A 17,500-nucleotide genomic window follows, 5' to 3' on the forward strand; every position below is an offset into this window, starting at 1 on the left:
GCAAGCGAGTTCATTTACTGGCCAGGACGACGGCATTTTGTATATCACATCCTGCGCTGAAGGAATCAGCTGTGTGAATGAACGCCGAGATGAATGCTCACTAGCGTACCGGTTGGTGGCTGGATTGAATGTAATCGAATCCTTCGGAGGGCTCAGTTTCTTCTGGACGTTCGCCGCGCGTGGTCCATTACCAACCTGGGGCATTCTTGGGCTTGGGCATGTTCATTGCGATTCGCGTGGCAACCGTATCACGCCGTGCTTCGCCGTGGTTCATGGAAATGTATAAACTTCACGGATCAAAAGATCGCACGTGTCGGATACGGCTCACCGGGATTATGCACCGCCTAGGATTACATGGTGCAGCCAGTCAGTGAGGGCAGAACAGTGTGCGTTCGTTATCGTTCTGTGAGATATCCGATAAGCTGGAGGAAATAAAATAGCAAGTGTAAAGGTTGGAATGGTGTTCGGTGTCAATAATTGGAATCGAATTTGTGATGAGTCGCTTCGTTATGTCGCGGAATGTAAATGATGTGATAGAATAACAGTTTCGTGTGACGAGTTGCAAACAAAGTAGTGCTTCCCACGCTATGCACTGACTGACATCATTGGTGTGACCATCATTGCTGACCAGTCGAGTTCGTGATTTGCCAGAAGTCTGTAAAGCATCCTTGACAGATTGCAAAGTACTTTGTGTCGAAAAAAAGTTGATAAAGTAATATTGTAAGCACAAAATGCTTTCATTTAACGGTGAGTGGTTTGTGATTGAAGCAGCCAAGCAATCACATTAATATTGGGGGGATGAAAATGCATGGAAAACGGTGGAAAAGACACCGCAACCTACGGAATAGATTGATGTTCTGACGGTTCTTCGTAGAACAAGCCAAACAAAAGCATTCTATCATCACACTGGAACTAAACGCAGTGGCCTCTTCCCCCGAAGACGTCGACGACGTTACAAAGCAACTCCATTTCGGGCCGGCCGTCCACCTTGGCTTGTACTAAAACTATCTGCCCATCGGTGGTGTGCGATCGAAAGGCCAGGAAAGCTCTAGCCTAGGAAGAGGAGTGAGAACAAAAGGACATAAAAAAATGGCCGCCAACCCCGGAGACGAATCATAATTCTTCTCATTTATCATGAGCTGGATTCCATTTATTTATCGAACGCTCGACATTCCCACGGCACGGCTCGGCGGTACCTGGGTCGATCTATGGGTGGAAGTCAAACCCACCGCCACTAAGTTGAATTTTTGGGAGGCAATATATTTTCCAGCTACCGTGAACGGTTGAGCGATCGAAAACAATTCCTAGACAAACAAATGGTTGGAAAAGGTAAATCCGCTTGATCCCACCAACCACACAGGCCAGCCCACAAGTCAATGTTTGTGCTGCAATTTGGGAAGAGGAGAAAACCAACGGAAAACAACAAAAAGAAAAAAAAATTGTCAAACAAAACGGCATCGTTACAACGGAAATGGAAGGGAAATAAATTAAGTAATGAACATTTATAAGTTTTAACGATCCGGGCGATCGCGTTCTGCGTTGTTCGAGCTCGTTGTTTCACTGTGCTGGGTCGAAAGCGAGCATTATGAATCATTTTGTGATTGAACTCCGCCTGCCACCCGCACCGCGGTGGTTGCCAGGAATAATTAACCAAGATCCTTTCATGATTTCATAAATCTTTTAAGCAAACGTGGAGCCTACCGAGTTGTTTCGACCTCGACACTGGTGCGACCAAGCGAACCGTGAGTCAGCGAGCGCGCTGCAAATGTAAATCAATCCCGGGCCCGGGCTGAAAGCAATAATATATGATCTTCTGACTCGGCATACACTTAGTGATAATGCGCGGGAGGTGATGGTGGTGGGATTGTGGGTGACTGTATATGTCTGCTGTTCTCACGTTGTTTGGGGGACACACATTTTTTGCACTCACCGGTCCATCCCGGTTCTCGGCTTGCGAAACTGTCCATGTGCATGGGTACGCGATTACGTGCGCTTGGCTACATTTGTGAGGCTGGTGCTGCCTTCTTCTACTTCTCACCGCTACCACCAGAGCTATAAATCATTTCCCATTTTAGAATTCATCTGTACACACATACACTGGATGATTTATGGGTCACTGGATGAGCCGGCCGGAAGATGCAACCGACAACGAGAGCGAATGAAAAAAAAAATGTTGAATTTAAATTCCCATTCACCCGTAACCGTCACCTCGCCGACACCTACGTTAATGTTGTATGTATTCGATCGCTCCATCTCCTCGCGAGGTGCCACTGGATTGACCCTCATTTGTTGCACATTATGGGTTCAGGGTGGTGCGCTCTCTTTCTCTCTCTCTCTTTCTCTCTCTCTGTGGAAAATCCCAAACAAAAGAAATGCTACATCCGATCCGGTTTCCGTTTCGGTTCGGTGACAAATGGGCCTTTCCTTTTTGCTGTTGGAGCTGCTGTGTCCTGTACGCTCCCTCTCTCGATCTATCAGAATGTCCATTCGGTACGGACGGTTCCGGAAACCCTTCATTTCCCTCTGCGTGTGTGCGTGGGTGGAGGAAATTAACTTTTTTTTTCCAAAAAACGTAAACTGCATTGCCACGCGTAATGGTCTTCGGTACATTTATCGTAGCAAAACGTAAAGAGTGTTGATAAGCGACGTGATAGGACACAGTGACACACACAGTGTAAGCGGTCACCAGGGGCATTCGATCTCGAGTCATCCCTAGAGGGCACCACCCACCACCCCCTGAACCAGTCAGCGTGTTAAATGCCATCCAGCTTCATTCCACTTATATCAATCTTGTCGGCTGTCATAGAGTTACAGTTGCGCTCGTGGTGAGCCATAGCAACCCCAGTGGCATCCAAGCAGCAGCAGCCGTACACCGCAGTTGCTATCACCGCACTTTGCGAGCTTCACCCGTAGCTTTCTTTTCTTCGCGACCACCACCAACCGCCAACCACGATGGATACACACCGTTCACTTGGATTCCTCCTGGCTCGAGGCGCGAGAAAAATAAATCTCGCGGACCGGTGGAGGCCCCGCCGAAAGGGAGCAAAAACAAACGGCTTTCCTCTTGTCGTCCGCATCCAAGCAGTCAGCGTTTTGTCGGCGGAATGTGTTTTTAAATTGCTCACTCCTGGGTCACATTTGAGCGCGATTCTCGCTCGCGCGACTTACAAAGTTTATGTGGTGCTCGTCCATCCGCCACCGACACGGCCGCCACCGCCACCAAGTCCGGACACGGTGACAGCGGTGCCAGTGAACCGTGGATCCGTGGATCCGTGGAGTGCCGAAGATACTCGCAAGTATCTTCGCGACATTCCGAAGACGTTCGAGTCGTAAATTTCTCCCGGCCGTATCTCCGGCCGAGTCTCAGCGGCACACACCACTGGTTCTGCACACGGATGTTGTACTCCCCCCCCCCCCTCCCCTGGGGTTCTTCCGTTACAGATAATTGAATTTTTGGTCACTGACGTGAAATACAATCTTTCCTGATAATAATGGCGACGTTTATCAAGTGTATAAATACATTAACAGAGGCGACACGGCCCGGGTCACCGTTGAAGTGATTGTCACCTTCGCCGAGAAGCCACAGAAGGAGTCACTTTCTCTTCGGTTTCGTTATGAACATTCTGGTGGAACTAGATTACATAAACTTGTATCGTGGTCAGGTACTTTTTCTGGTACATTTTTAACAAAATCTCGTGCAGAGAAAGCAACAAAAAAACCGTCCTCCTTTTTCATTACATCCTTTCCCCCGAACGAATATGCAAACGAGTGTCGCACGCAGCTACATTGTTTTGGCCCTCGGTATTAAAAATAAACAACCTTTTACTGAATGCTTCATCGCTCAGACCCCCAAGCAGCGGGGACCTCAAGTGGCGCGCTTCCTATTGAATGTGCCTCTGGGAGGCTGGCCCGGGCTGTCACCTCGCCGTTCGTTCGATTACTTCGGGGACTTTAAGGCAATCTCTGCGTGGGTGGGTGTGTGCGTGCGTATTGTTTTTACTCACTGACAACGATAAAACAACCAACAATCCAATCAACTGGGCAGTGTTTTAGGCACCATCCAACGCACTGATCCCGGATGAGTTGGCCGGAACCGGAAAATGGTAACGATCCTGGAGAGGATTCCGGTGTGGGCGGTCTCTCCCAGTGTCGATTGTCAACACTTGCCCAATATGCTCCGGAGAGCGGTCAGTAGGTGGTGCAGATTTGAATTTTAATTTTTAATCCCGTCCCTTTTTTCTGCATCCCGATCCACACCCCAAAAAGGGGCCCCGAGGGTTACTGGCTCTGATCATTCCCCCAAGGGAGGAAAGGCGCGCTGTGGATGGGGGCGGTTGACACATTTTACCATTATTGGCTCGTTGGTTGTTCCCTTCGGCAGCTTATAGCCCGGTGAAGGAAAAGGTGGATGGAGGGAAAATGCCGGAAAGGAAAAGCGCGGAAAAAATCCAGAAAATTGTGCGCTCTAGAGTGCGGCCTTGGAGCTCTAAGCTCTCTCTTTCTCTCGATGCCAAACCGCGCGGACTCGGTAATAAACTACGCTTGATTGTATGTAAATTTAAGCTTCATTAAAGCTTATTATCGTGAGCTGCGCACTGACTCCGCGTGACTATAGCGACAGAGTCAGCGTCAAACATTGGCCTTCATTATGGGAAATGCTTGGTAAATATAAAAACCGATTTTATTCAATTAAAGCCGAACGAATGCGCACGTTTGGCGATGTGTGTGCGCGTGACATAAATCAATCAGAGTTATTATTGCCACGAAACCGGCCGGAGGAAGTTGCAAAGTGCGTAACAAAGCGTGTGGCAATTATGTTCGACGATTGGGTGGTGGTCCGCTACCGGGTGGTAGAGGCTCGTCGACGGTTTCTGCCCCGATCTGCCTGTCGCGGGACGTTGTTAGTCGGAGTGGATATTGCTCGACCGCCGGTTGGCCCAGCGGGTGGGGTGACAGTTGTTAATTATTTCTTTCACATTTGCACTGGCGGCACATTAAATGTTGCGTGAATTTCACTTTACTTTAATTGCATTATCTTCCCGCAACAACCACAAACTGGGGAAAGGCCCGCATTCGGGTTTCAGAGCACGATAGCAGCACGCTGTAAAGCAGGTGCATTAAAAGCTTCAATATTATGTGCCTGGGGCGGGAGGAAGGCAGGCGCTGGTGGTGCGATGGTTCGATATTGTTTGGTAGATGCCACGTAGCGTGCAATATGTTCGCTGAAATGGGGCTGTATTATGCGGGCGTGATGCGTTTGGCATACCAGCAAGAATAGTGCCAGGCCAGGATCGAAAAGTAATTTTAATCATATGGCGGTGGGGGTCTGATTTATTCGAGAGATTACAAATGAATAATGAAGGTGGGTAATATGTCAGATGGATTAAATATTATTTTGATGGTACAGCATTGTACTAAACTACAATAGGTAAGGGAATAGGCAACGGTGTTGAATGTGTGAGTCATCAAAAATTCAACTAAAATCTGAAATAGAATTTTGCGAAAAAGAAAAAAATAGAAACGTATGCTGTATACTCTTCTTTTTGGACTAATACTTCACTAAATGTTAAAATATACAAGCATATTCTTGCAAGCATTAGAAACAGGATGGACAGGTATGAGATCTCATTGATTTTCGATACTCCTTTTACAGCCATTTTTGACCCTTTCCTTGTAATCAGCACGTTTCCGGAGGTGTTTTCCTATGAAACTTGACATGAATGTAATCAATCATGCCTGTTCAATTATGCTAATCACATATCACTTAATCACACTCTGTATGAGCGCTTGGCTTGTCTGGTTTGTTTGTTTGAGCGAATGCACATTATTTTGAACTCCACTTCGGTTCAAAACCATAATTTTATTGATCCATAAGTGCTTTCTGGCATTCAATAGTGACCAACAGATGTGTGTTAAACTCAGATTCTGTAATCTACATCGAATTTAATTTCCCTTTTGTGATGTGGGGTTTGCTCCTTGCAGTTACGCCTAATAGTGATGGTGGATTTGCGAAATGTTTGAATACGATTTGATTCTCCGAAAAATGGCATTAGATATCCTCGACACTGTGTAGTTAAACAACACGCTCACAACTAAGGTCCCATTATAATCCTGATTCTCGTTATCTCATCCGTTTCCATGTCAAATGAGTACGTTGCTCTGGAAACGGTGGTGATGTTAGTTTTCAAATTTCAGATGCTAACGCATCCTTTCAAAATCGAATGTAATATCCACCCCTAACAAGGTACTGCATGCAGTTGCAACATGTTTTACGGAAAAGACCAAACAAATACTCGGAATTGTTAAATCCGATTATGCCGTTTTCACCGTGGGTTTGTCACGATCTGCTAGCCCGCACGCACACAAACCACTCTCTCGCAGTAAGTGGCAACGGAGTGGAGCAGAGTATTATAATCCTTTTGAAATCCTGCCCATAAAACCAAAACCGTTGCTAGTAATATTCATCTTTTTTCGCTTTCTTCAAGCTTCGTGCTTCGTAGACAAATGTTTAGGCGTCTCGCTAACTCACCCGTTTTTCATTGGCCCATTTCACAACGGAATAAATTTCCATTACCAAGCGTTTGCACCGAGGGCAAGTACCTTTTCCGGCTTTAGAGCCGGTTGTGCAGCGAAATTCTGGGAAGGACAGGACAGGACAGGGCGACGTGGTGGCCGAAGATCTTCTCTCATCGCGACATGATGTTTGAAATTTATTATTCATAAGTCTATTTCCGTAAATTGGACTCACCGCGTTCGGCCGCCCCAAAAGTCGAGTACGGGCACCGATCCGGACTGGTGCTGCTGCTGCTGCTATCGGTGCAGCAACCGGGCTAGCGTTGCACTATTTGCATAAAATGCAATCATCTCGAAAGCATCGCGCTGCAAGATGGAAAAGCACACGGCGGTCCGCCTCTCGCCGCGGTCACGAAACTGCACGCCAGGCACCGTGTTTGCGCCTGGCCAGGCAAAGCATCGACATCAGGTAAACCGTTGCGCGCGTTTTGCACCGCTGCTCGAGGCTGGAACGGCGCGAATTCGCCATTCGACCGGACCAGCGCCGACCTGCGGGCATGCTGGCTGCGGGCGCGCATACTGACCCCGAAAATAAGGAAGTAATGCATGATGCTGGTTGTCTAAATTTCTAAAATTGCTCCACCAACCGCCCAAAAACCGCCGCCAGGCCCTCCTGCCGATAAACCCTGAAACCGGACCACAGCCGAGAGTGGGAGAGCCTCCGAGCCAGTGCACATTTATATGCACGCGCCGACCGGCTGACGATGGTTCCCCCGGAACGCTATGCAAATGGTGCTGGCACGTGGTGGTGGTGGTGGTGAATGGGGGTCCGATAACCCACCGACCACCGGACGAAGCGGATGTCAAATAAACGCTAGCGAGCGTGCCCTCAAATGCCGTCAAATAAGATGCCCGGTCCCTGGCCAGCATGCCAGCCCTCTCGAGTGGTGCCGATAGGGCCAAGGACTGGCGCCAAAGATTTCCGATTTGCATAACATCGGATTTCACTTATGCCTCACTCACACATACAGACACTGTGTGCCGCCACCCGTTCGAACATGGCCTTCGAAGGGCGCTTGTGACGTGCTGCGGTTTGTAGAAGCCTCGGGATGGGCAACCAGGGCCAGTCGCCACCGTGGGGTTTGCATATTTATCGGGGCGGTCTGCAGCTGGCCCCGATTGAAGGCACTCTGCGAGGTCTTCGCCCCCCCCCCCCCGAGGTGGTCACTTGCGGCCACGAGATGAAAACGAAAGCACCGCTTGACAGATGAACCAAAACTACTCTCTGGCTGTCTGGCGATCTGGCGGAGGGAGACCGATTCCGCCAGAGTTTGACGTTGATGACGGTCGCACCCGAACGGAGCGGATTGACGGTGGCCACCGTGAGGGACGGAAGTGGATAAAATATGCAATCAACACGCATGTTGGTCGACCATAGAAATCGGTTGGTTGGTTGGTCATGTGCTGATTGGTGGTTGCTTCGTCGTCGTCCAGTGACAGCGGAACGGATCGGCGCTAGCGGAACAAATTACTTATCGCTTTGGGGACGCATAATCAACACCAGACGGAACACTCGAGGCTGAACAATCCCAGCATCGAACATGATTTACAAAGCGATTTAACTCCTGGACACACCGATCAGTCCAGCCGGCGGCCAGTTGGCTTTAAAAATAATAGCAAATGGAGAAGCGATTTGGATTGCAGCGACTCCAGCTTGGGTCCGGCTTGAACCTCTCGATGGTGAAATTCGCGACCAAAACAAACCAAAACAAATAGCAAAACGAGACAAGAAGGGAGTGGAGCGGCACCGGGGACATAAAATTTATTTTTTCGGAATTGTTTTTATGAGTTGAAAGCTTGGCCCGCGGCACGCTGCGCGCTGCGATGGTCACTCGAGAGTCGAGAGAAACTTTTGGACAGCCTCCCACCAGGTCGGATAGACGTGCGGACGAGCTACGCTCACCCGGTGTCTCGGGGACAGTGCCCGTTCGCTGCCGCCGACTTGTGCAGTGGGGATTTAACGTTAAATTGGAATTCACGCTCCCCGGAGTTACAGAAGAAGAACATTTTTTGGGGCCCAGTGAAGCAGCAGTAGAACCACACGGGGGGCGTATAAGCGAGCCGCCCGTTGTGCTTTGTAGCGTTTTTAAATCGAAAAACAGATTCTCAAAAACAAACAAAAAAAAAAGGACAGATAAAAACACATCCAAATCCATGGGAATGCCAGTGGCGCCCGGTGTACCGCTGGTTGACACATTGTGACAACTTGTGCAGAATGCTCTTCAGTTGCCGTGGTGCTCACACTCCAAGCACTTAGAGTTAGAGTATGTGCCACAGATGGACTTTGGTCAAGGATACCCTTTTTACCCTTCTCATGCCACCTCAAGTGCCCACCAATGGGACGGACTGACCATCGAGCGTCGAGGATTCGCCACAAAAGTCCTTGGCAACTCGGTGCTACTAACCTAAATGAAGCACCCCCGGTTGGAGGGCTACCGTTGGTCAAGTGATTTAATATGAATCAAGGAAAAAGCAATCCCACGAAACTATTCTCATCGTCTGCAACGCAACGCAAAATTATGTTACGGTGAGCACAAAAATAGAACCACGAAGCAGAATGGAAGCTCCATTTTGGGGCGGCGAGGCGAGCCTTTCAGACTGCTTGGCACCGATCACCTTTTAAGGGTATCCCGATAGAGTGTAGTTTGGCCACTTTGCCACCGCTCCCCCATCAACTTAAATTAAACTCCGTTTCCTTCCACTTCTCACGTCCTCTCTCTCTCTCTCTCTTTCTTTTCTCTCGTGCACTTTCCATTCCTACAGGGAGTTCCGTTCCGGAACCACAGTAAATGCTCCGGAACCACCCATCAGTCACTGGCGAGCGGTGCGGTGCGGTGCGGTGTGCTACCGGCAATCCGGTTTGAGCACTTTCGGAACGAACTGATTCGCAGCGGATTCGCACTCCGGAACCACCCGAATCCTGACGCAGCAGCACCAGCAGTAGCATCCCTCGGGGTCTCGTCGCGACCATGGCGCACCGATTGTGACCGTCAGCATTCCCCGGGTGTGTACGTGTACTCGGTACGTACGTGTGTTCGTTGCTCAACCCCCTGAAACCTTGGCACTAAGCACTAGCGACACATACGGCGGTCAATAGGCGCTCGAGGTGCGCGCACTAACGCACACGATCCCCCCCGAAGGCCGCCCTCCAGCCATCGAAAAATCCCGCAGCAACCCCGCAGATGTGTGGCCACCAACAACGTGACGTATGGCTATGTACTACTATGCAAGCAAGCTCTCAGCAGTCGCATGCGGCACTCGCTGCCGGCAGGGATTAGCGCGCCGTCAGCGTTCCAATCGCACCAACACCACCACCAACCAGCAGCATCAGCAGACCGGGTCGGCGGCGACGGCGGCGGCCGGCAAGAAGACAGACGACGACGAAGAGTCCGACGATAATAACAAAGATAAAAAGGTAATTTTGCGATTTCGCGCCCCTAAGACACACCCCCCCGCCAGGTTTCAGGAAGGGATGCATGTCTCTGTCCGAGGCCTGTGAGAGGCGAGGGAGAAGCCGTGGAGCTTGGCTGACCGGAGTTTCGTTGCTGCAAAGCCACAGCAAAGCAGACCGCAAACCGACCACCGTCCCTCGAGGGGAGAGGGGGTGTGTTTAAGGGTGGCTGAGAGCTGGTGGAACTACCTTTCTCCGGCAGGGGATGGTGGTGGTTCCCGTAATAAGTAACGAGACTGCCAAGCCTCCCTTACCGGTCCGGGAAGGTAGACTGTGTGGCCGCTGGGGGTTGCTGATGAGTCCATGTTGCCTTTTTGAAGCACCATCAAGTGGGGACCACCATCGTTTGGTATGTGTGTTTTGTGCGTGCGTATGTGCGTGTCATCGTTCTTGCATACCTTCAGGGTACAGAAAGAGAGAGGGAGAGAGAGAGAGAAAGGGGGATGCGGGGATGCTGACTCCCCCGGTTAAGCTGGCTTCTATTCAAAGATTCATCCGCGGTCCCCCGCCAGCACCATCGCGCATCTGGGGTGTCAAGAGGGGCCGTCCGCAGATGAAAGGTTTATCTTTTGCGCCGCGTCATGCTGCGTTACAGAGGGACCTTCGGGACCGCCCCAAGTTCAACAAGGGCCTACCGTAGCCGTGTGTGTTTTTGTGGTGCTACTGCTGCTGGCCGGTTGCGGATTCCCGGTGCGGTGCGGTGCAATGTAGCAGAGGCGAGAGAGAGTATTTGGCTCGCAAAGTGTGTTTTAAGCGAGAGCACTATCGGTGATGAGGACGTCGTCACCATCGTCGTGTCCTTTCTACCGTGCGTATCCGTGCCGTAGGGAAGAAGTGAACGTAATAATCAGCTCACGCTAGCGGCGCCTGAATAGTTTGGATTTTTTACTCCCCTCCGTCCATGTGTGCGGTTTTGTGCTTTGCGGTAAATTGCTGTGCAGCTGGCTGGCTTGCTGGCTGGCTTGCTGGCTGGCTAGCTAGAGGCTAGGCGCACCGAACACCAGGAGATAGTAATCAAATATTTGTGAAAAGATGGCTTCTAGGGAATTTGTCGGGGATTAGTGGGTTCTTTTGTTTTTTTGCCTGGTGCACCGGTACCGGTACCTAATCCTCGTTGTTTCCGATAGCAAGAGAGAATGACAGTTTGGTTCGAAGGAAGGAAAAATTGATTTTTCTCTCTAGAAAGACGAGCACCAGCGTGGTGCCACTACTAAAGTGGACACGACGAGAGCTGACTAGCTCATGAATGCCGGTTAGCTCTACGTATATACGGCAAAAAAAACGGGACAAAAAGGGTGAAGTAGCAGCACAGCACAGAATTAAGAAGGCCCCTCTCTCAACGCAACCACGTGGTAGTGATGAATCATGGAAAACGTTCGGGATAATTTTGCGTTTCGCTTTCCTTTATTTCGCTTTCCGTTTTGCTCACAGCGATGCTGCGCGCTCATACTTTTGCATATTTATGCACGTCACATGCAAAGCGAAAGCATGTAGCGAGACTCAATTCGTCCCCTCTGAAACACATTGGCAACATTGAACGAGCGTGGCCATCGCGGAATCATGTATTCACTTTTTGCCTTGTAATTCATTAACTATCCAAACAAAACAAGTTCGCTTAGTTTCCTTTTTTTCTGCTTCTGCGTCCGCTTTTTGTGTTTGAACAGTTTGTGTCTAAATGTAATGCGGAACAGCTCGCTGGGCGGCTGTTCACCGAAAGGATGTAGCGAATCGAATCCATTCCATTGGCCAACCTCATTTAACAGCCCAGCAATCCATCCATCCAGCAACCAGCTTCATCCGAAAAACGTAATTAGTAGCCCACACAACAGATCTCTTATTAATATCGAACACGTACGCAAAAGTCACCGCGATGCGAACGAGTGAGCTGTGGCCCGGGAGGGAAATCTATCTACTAATTTATTCAAATGACACCGATCCGCACCGATACGTTACGCCGTGGGGGTCCGGGGGCCTAGGGTTTGATTTTATAATTTCCAATGAATATTGAGCATAATGGTGGTGGCTTAGTGATTGGTAGGGGAGGGGTAGAGATATTTTATTCATGCAGCGCCATTGCATTATAGATTACATTAACACATTTTGATGGGCATGGGAATGGGCCCGGTACCGGCACCGAGGTCGTCCTCGATTCCAGCACTGGAGCCTAGCCAAGCGTCTTTGTTGGCGTTATCCGATGAGGGTGTGTGTTCGGGTTAGCCAATCATTTCTTCGAAACAGCAGCGCAAGGTATCGCTCGCTGGAATCGCCTAATCAATCCTCGATACCCGTGATGACGTAATTAAAATTGTGAGAAATCGCACAAAAAACAGAGCTGCAGAGCTGTGTCCTGCCTGTTTTTGTAAACTCATCGCGCACGCAATTAGATGTAAAACTTCATGGAATCCTTGGGCTCGGACACTAATAGCACTCTCTCTCCCTCTCTCTTCACACGAATGCACCCGCAGACGCTATCGAGTTTCTTCAGCGAAGCCGCGAACGATACTATTGTGATATCGGTGAAGTCGTCCGAGCAACCGGAAGTGTGCTGCGAAAGCACACCCCTCATCCTCACGGTAAGTTCCCCCACTTGGCCCCTGAAAACCGACGCACGAAAGCGAAAACAGATCCCTTTAAATGGCCCCCGGGCCCCCGGGAGAATGATGAAGCGTAAACTGCGTTCCACGGCACACGTGGAATCGACCTTCGGTTTTTTTTTTCGCGTTTTGTTGTTGATGCGTCTGTTGTTTGTTTGTTGTGGCTGCTCCTCCTCCTCCTACTCCTCCTCGTGAGCCCAATTTTTAATCATGACCAGACCAGGTCTCACACACCCCCAAAGCAACCACTCAATCGTCTGTCACCGGCGGGGATGTTGCTTTGTGTATTTGCCATCCATCCGAGAGCGTGCACAGCGTCGTTGAAAACTCAATTCGAATCCACTCCATCCACGCAGCAGCAGCCATAAATAAAGTTCGAAAGAACATCATCACTTCTTGAACCGCTCGCACCGGCCCTGCACCACACCACACGAAGCTCTGACGAAGCGCGGTGAAAAGTGATTCCGCATCGGTGGCTTTGAATTGTTGCGAGAAACGGCCATCTGCCGTAGATGATACCGCGGACTGATGGTGGGCTTTTCAGTGCGGAATCCCTATCAATGTGTACGGCTCGCCCAGGATTTCCCAGGAACTCGTCGAAATGGCAATCGCCAGGGGCTTGGCATTTGCTACCTTCGTCCCCTGCCCAAAAATGAGCTTTTGCTGTCTGCCAACTAACCGAACACACCGGTGCGCGTTGGTAAGCTTGATGGCTCCTGTTCGTGTGAAAATTAACGGGAAACTCTTTGGAAATCATTTTAACAGTTTAACCTGATGGGGAAAGCAAGCAATGGCCGCCGCCTCCGTCGCGAGAGTGAAATATGACGACGGCATAAATCATTGAATTTTCCACAAATTCCCCTGAGATCTCCCCACTACACCACGACCGCCTGCTGGTACCCATCGCAATGGAGAACGGACGGAACCGACTTACAGCCCATCATATGCTGCTTCCTACGATCCCCGGGGGGTGGGATCTGGGACCGGCGAGGTGGCTTTATCAAAAGCAAATCCTAGTCCGAAACTTTTCCCATTACGGTTCAATCCAAATAGCGCCATTCCATCAAGCGCCAAGACTGCTGCCGCTGCTGCTGTTGAGCCGTCGACAAACAGGCAAGCTTTTTGGCTGTCTGGGGGCCGTTGCCGTGGTTGACAGTGTCCAGTTCCTGGTATCTCTCCAGCTGGTTGGCTGGCTAGGGTAAAACTACGATAAAATATCAGCATTATCACTCATCTGAAGTTAATACCCTTGCACAAAACCCGACAACCGCACGCAACTCTCTGTTTCTTGTGGTTCCTAGAAGGGGGGGCCGTGTTCACACTTCTTTGCGCGTCCGCGGACCACCCCTGTGCGCCCCCATGTGACCACAAAGACCACTAGTGGGTAGCGAAGGGCAAGAAAATAGGATTTTCCCAATTAATATCCTACTATTTCGGCATTCTGGCTTCTCGCTACGCACCGAAGGAAACCAATATTATGTTTCGATACCACTAAACGGAGCGACTGAGTGGAAGGGAGCCCTTTTGTGTGCGACCATCCCGGTATACATGTATCCGAAATCCAATTTCACGAAGTTGTCAGCACTTTTTGTCAATACCGCGTCCACGTCTCGCGTGGAAGGTCGCGCGCGTTTGTCGAAGCGAACCTAGCGAACGGCCCGATCAGTCGCCCGTGCCCGTGCGGTCAAATTCCCCCGGCCGGCTTCCTTACCAAGATGCCAAAGCAAAAGGCAGATTCCAAAGATTTATTTGACAGAAACGAAGGACAAAAAAACGGATAGGAAAAAAAAAACGAAAGCTGACAGCATCCAACATTGCCATCGGCCAATGGCGCATTTCGTGTTCGTGTGGCTAGGTGTTGCTTTCCTTCGGCGTTTTTTTCCGTCTCGTTTTCCCTCTGTTACTACTTTGTTCTCCGGAGCTCTCTTCAGACCCAAGGACTGCGCTGGTGCTGCCACGTGAGGGACCATGAATAAAGAATATTTCGACTCTGGGCTACTGTCGTCTTAAGAAGCTTGGCCTCGCGTGGCGTTGGCTCGCAAAAACTCATGACATATTCATCAGCGGCGATGTGACTCCGTGTGGTTGCGGTGTGTTAGCACGCACGTGTGTATCTGTGTGATCATGACAAGAAATCTAGCTTATGTGCTGGTCGTTGATCTTCCTTCTCTTTAATATCTTTCAACATCAACCCCTGAACCGATGGTTGCCAGAGTGTGTGGTGGTTGGCCTGAAGTGGTAACATGACGCACACCTTCCCCCCAAAAAACATGACAACTTGTGTGGGCTCAATCAATTATTACTTACGCCAGGAATGGCACCGGATGAAAGGGCCCCGGGGGCCCCCGGGTAGCAGCAACATGCAACAAATCAATTGCTAGAATGTTTTAGATTAATGGTCAATGTTTGATGAGTGGCTGGGTTGCTTGCGGTACTTCTCCCTCCCTCCCTCCTCCCCTGGGGGTGACCGTTTTCTTAATGAAACTCCACCGTCAGTGCGCCAATTTAGTGCAAGTCAGTGCCACTGCAAAACATGTTTATACAACGGTGCGGCGTGGTGCACCGAATGAAGCAAACAAAGGCAATGGCATACGCTTCTGATACTGATATCGCGGGGCCCCCAAGAACCGTAAATCAAATACTATGATTGATGACACATCGATGGAGCATTCGGCAAAAATAACCTTTTGTAATTCCGCCCAGCTGGATGATTACGCACACACCACGCACACAATCACCACTTCAATCTGCTCGACTCACGGCGCACGGTGGCCACCAGCAATGGCAGTAACCACAGTAAGAGCTGATGATGACTCTGTCATTTGTTAAATCTTCGGCTCCACGTCACGGAAACCACGGGCTACCATGCGCCTCCATTGGCCACTGGTGAGCTTCGGGCTTTTGCTTTGTAGCCCGGGTGGCCATCACAGTGCGGTTGAAGGAGCATTACGCGCGAACGGACAGACCGCTTTGTTGGCAGCATTATCGAGGTATTTGAATTTGATGACCGAAGCGCAATGGCGGCGTGAGGACCGTTTGGTACCGAGCGCTCTGGTGCGATCCCAAAAACGATCGTTCCTAAAACAGGTCCTGGCGAACGGCGATGTAATCGATGGGTAGTGAGCAGCAAATCAACAACACAGACACATTTTGATCGACAAAACTGTTGCCAATGCTCGGTGACGTTACGTGAAGCGGGGGGCTTATAGCTGTCATGAAATCAATTCGAAAGACGGTAATTCCCATCCCAGCATCCGCGCCCGTCCGCCGGCTCGAGCACAACATCCGAGCATCATTGCCAGTCTCGGCGGGCACGTGCATCGATCGATGCCTGGGTCGATTGAACGATCTGTCAGTGAATTGATATCGATTCCTGTTGCGGCGTGGCGCCGTAATCGTTTTCCCTTGATGATGCTGCTGATGCGCACCCGAAATCGTTGCTAGACCTGTACTGGCACGACCCCGAAGACGAAGACGGTGTCAAGAGGACTTTATTTCCGTTGCCATTAGCGTTCGTTCGCTCGCTCGGGACCAGCAACAACAACAACAACATTCCCACAATATTGACAATGGGCGGCGAAGAATGAAGGCGACACCGAAACGCAGACAGAACGTCGTGCTCGAGGCTGATGTAATTAAATTTGTCTCATTCTGTGTCTACTTCTTGCGAAACCGTTATGTAGCAAAGATCTAGCACCCCCCTCCGTACTGCTGTTACTGTTTTGATGTTGTTCTACCGGCCACCGGCCATACAGAACCGATGCTTGAACTCCCTTTCGGCGTTGAATTAGAAAATGAAAGGAAAAGTGGGAAAGGTCAAAGGATTGGGATGAGGAGGGTTGGAAATTGTTATGGTGGCCTGCAGAAAACGTGAGCAGGAATAGTCGCCGGAGGGGGTGGGCTGGAGTGGATGGCCTCCGATGGCAGTCCCTTTCCGTCGTCGCGCGGTACGGTGGTTGCTCCCTCAAACATCACCACCGCACCGAAAAGGGGTATGATGAGTGTGATGGGCCTCTCCGATGGTTATTTGTCTGTAGTTAATGTAGTAGAAATGGAGTCCCATAAGTTTTCCGGTTCGTTTCCCACGTATCGTTACACTTTCACCGCCCTTTCAACGGAAAGCAGGTCACCCTCATCCTTGGCCACCCTGTTCTGTCGGTTGCGACGACTACTTTCTCTCTCTCTTGGTCTCTCTCTCTCTCTCTCTCTCTCTCTCTCTCTGTCTCTCTTCACCTCTCTCTGTAGCACCGTTTTATTGATTTTACGTGCTTCAAGTCGAGCGGTTCGCAAATGAGTCCCAAACAGACCTCTGGCCGGACGTATCCAGAGGGTTTTTGGCAGATAACGGATGGAGTATGGAGTAAGAGGGATGAGGAACGGAAGAACTTTGACCAACGCTGGAAATGCGGGAAATAAATAACACAATTTCGCTCGAAACTGGGCTGCAGCACCAGCCAGCTAATAAACTCAACGGTTATTTTACGGGCCCACGATACGGGCCATATCGATGGGATTCCTTTTTGGGGGAGGGGGGGGGGGGGCGGTTGGCCACATGCTATACATGCCGGAGCCACCGAACCGTAGCAACCGCATCTGCATGGATGCATGGAATGGGCCGGGGGGTGTGACTGAATTTTGTACCAAATTTGCAGCATTTGCATGGGGAGGGAGAGTCTACAAACGGATGGTGAGTAATTCATGGAGAGGTGGCTAACTATTACGATGTTGGTTTCAATGTTACTACCTGCTATCGGGGATATTTATTGTAGGTGTTGGTTTCATTCAAAATTCAAAAACAAGCCGTTACACTCATTAAGCTAAACCGCAATCCACCGCCAGATAGCGTACCCAGGGCACTCAGGTTGAGAAGGTTTTAGATAAA

At 50.1% G+C, this 17,500-nt stretch overlaps 1 protein-coding gene across 2 annotated transcripts in view; it reads left to right on the top strand.

Annotated features, from left to right (window-relative positions):
• The first annotated feature begins 531 nt into the window (after positions 1–531).
• LOC126569351 (ras-GEF domain-containing family member 1B-like) overlaps positions 532–17,500 on the top strand; it is a 29,668-nt gene continuing 12,699 nt past the window's right edge. The window contains exons 1-3 of one of the 2 annotated variants that reach the window (XM_050226374.1): positions 532–747; positions 9,337–9,988; positions 12,490–12,597. In XM_050226374.1, coding sequence (XP_050082331.1) covers positions 9,782–9,988; positions 12,490–12,597 — 315 coding nt within the window. In that variant the 5' untranslated portion in view covers positions 532–747; positions 9,337–9,781. Of the gene's footprint in view, positions 748–8,984; positions 9,101–9,336; positions 9,989–12,489; positions 12,598–17,500 lie in introns of those variants that run through there. The other variant, XM_050226375.1, reaches the window with a different exon arrangement.

This window comes from Anopheles aquasalis, chromosome 2 (genome assembly GCF_943734665.1).
Source record: "Anopheles aquasalis chromosome 2, idAnoAquaMG_Q_19, whole genome shotgun sequence".
NCBI lineage: Eukaryota > Metazoa > Arthropoda > Insecta > Diptera > Culicidae > Anopheles > Anopheles aquasalis.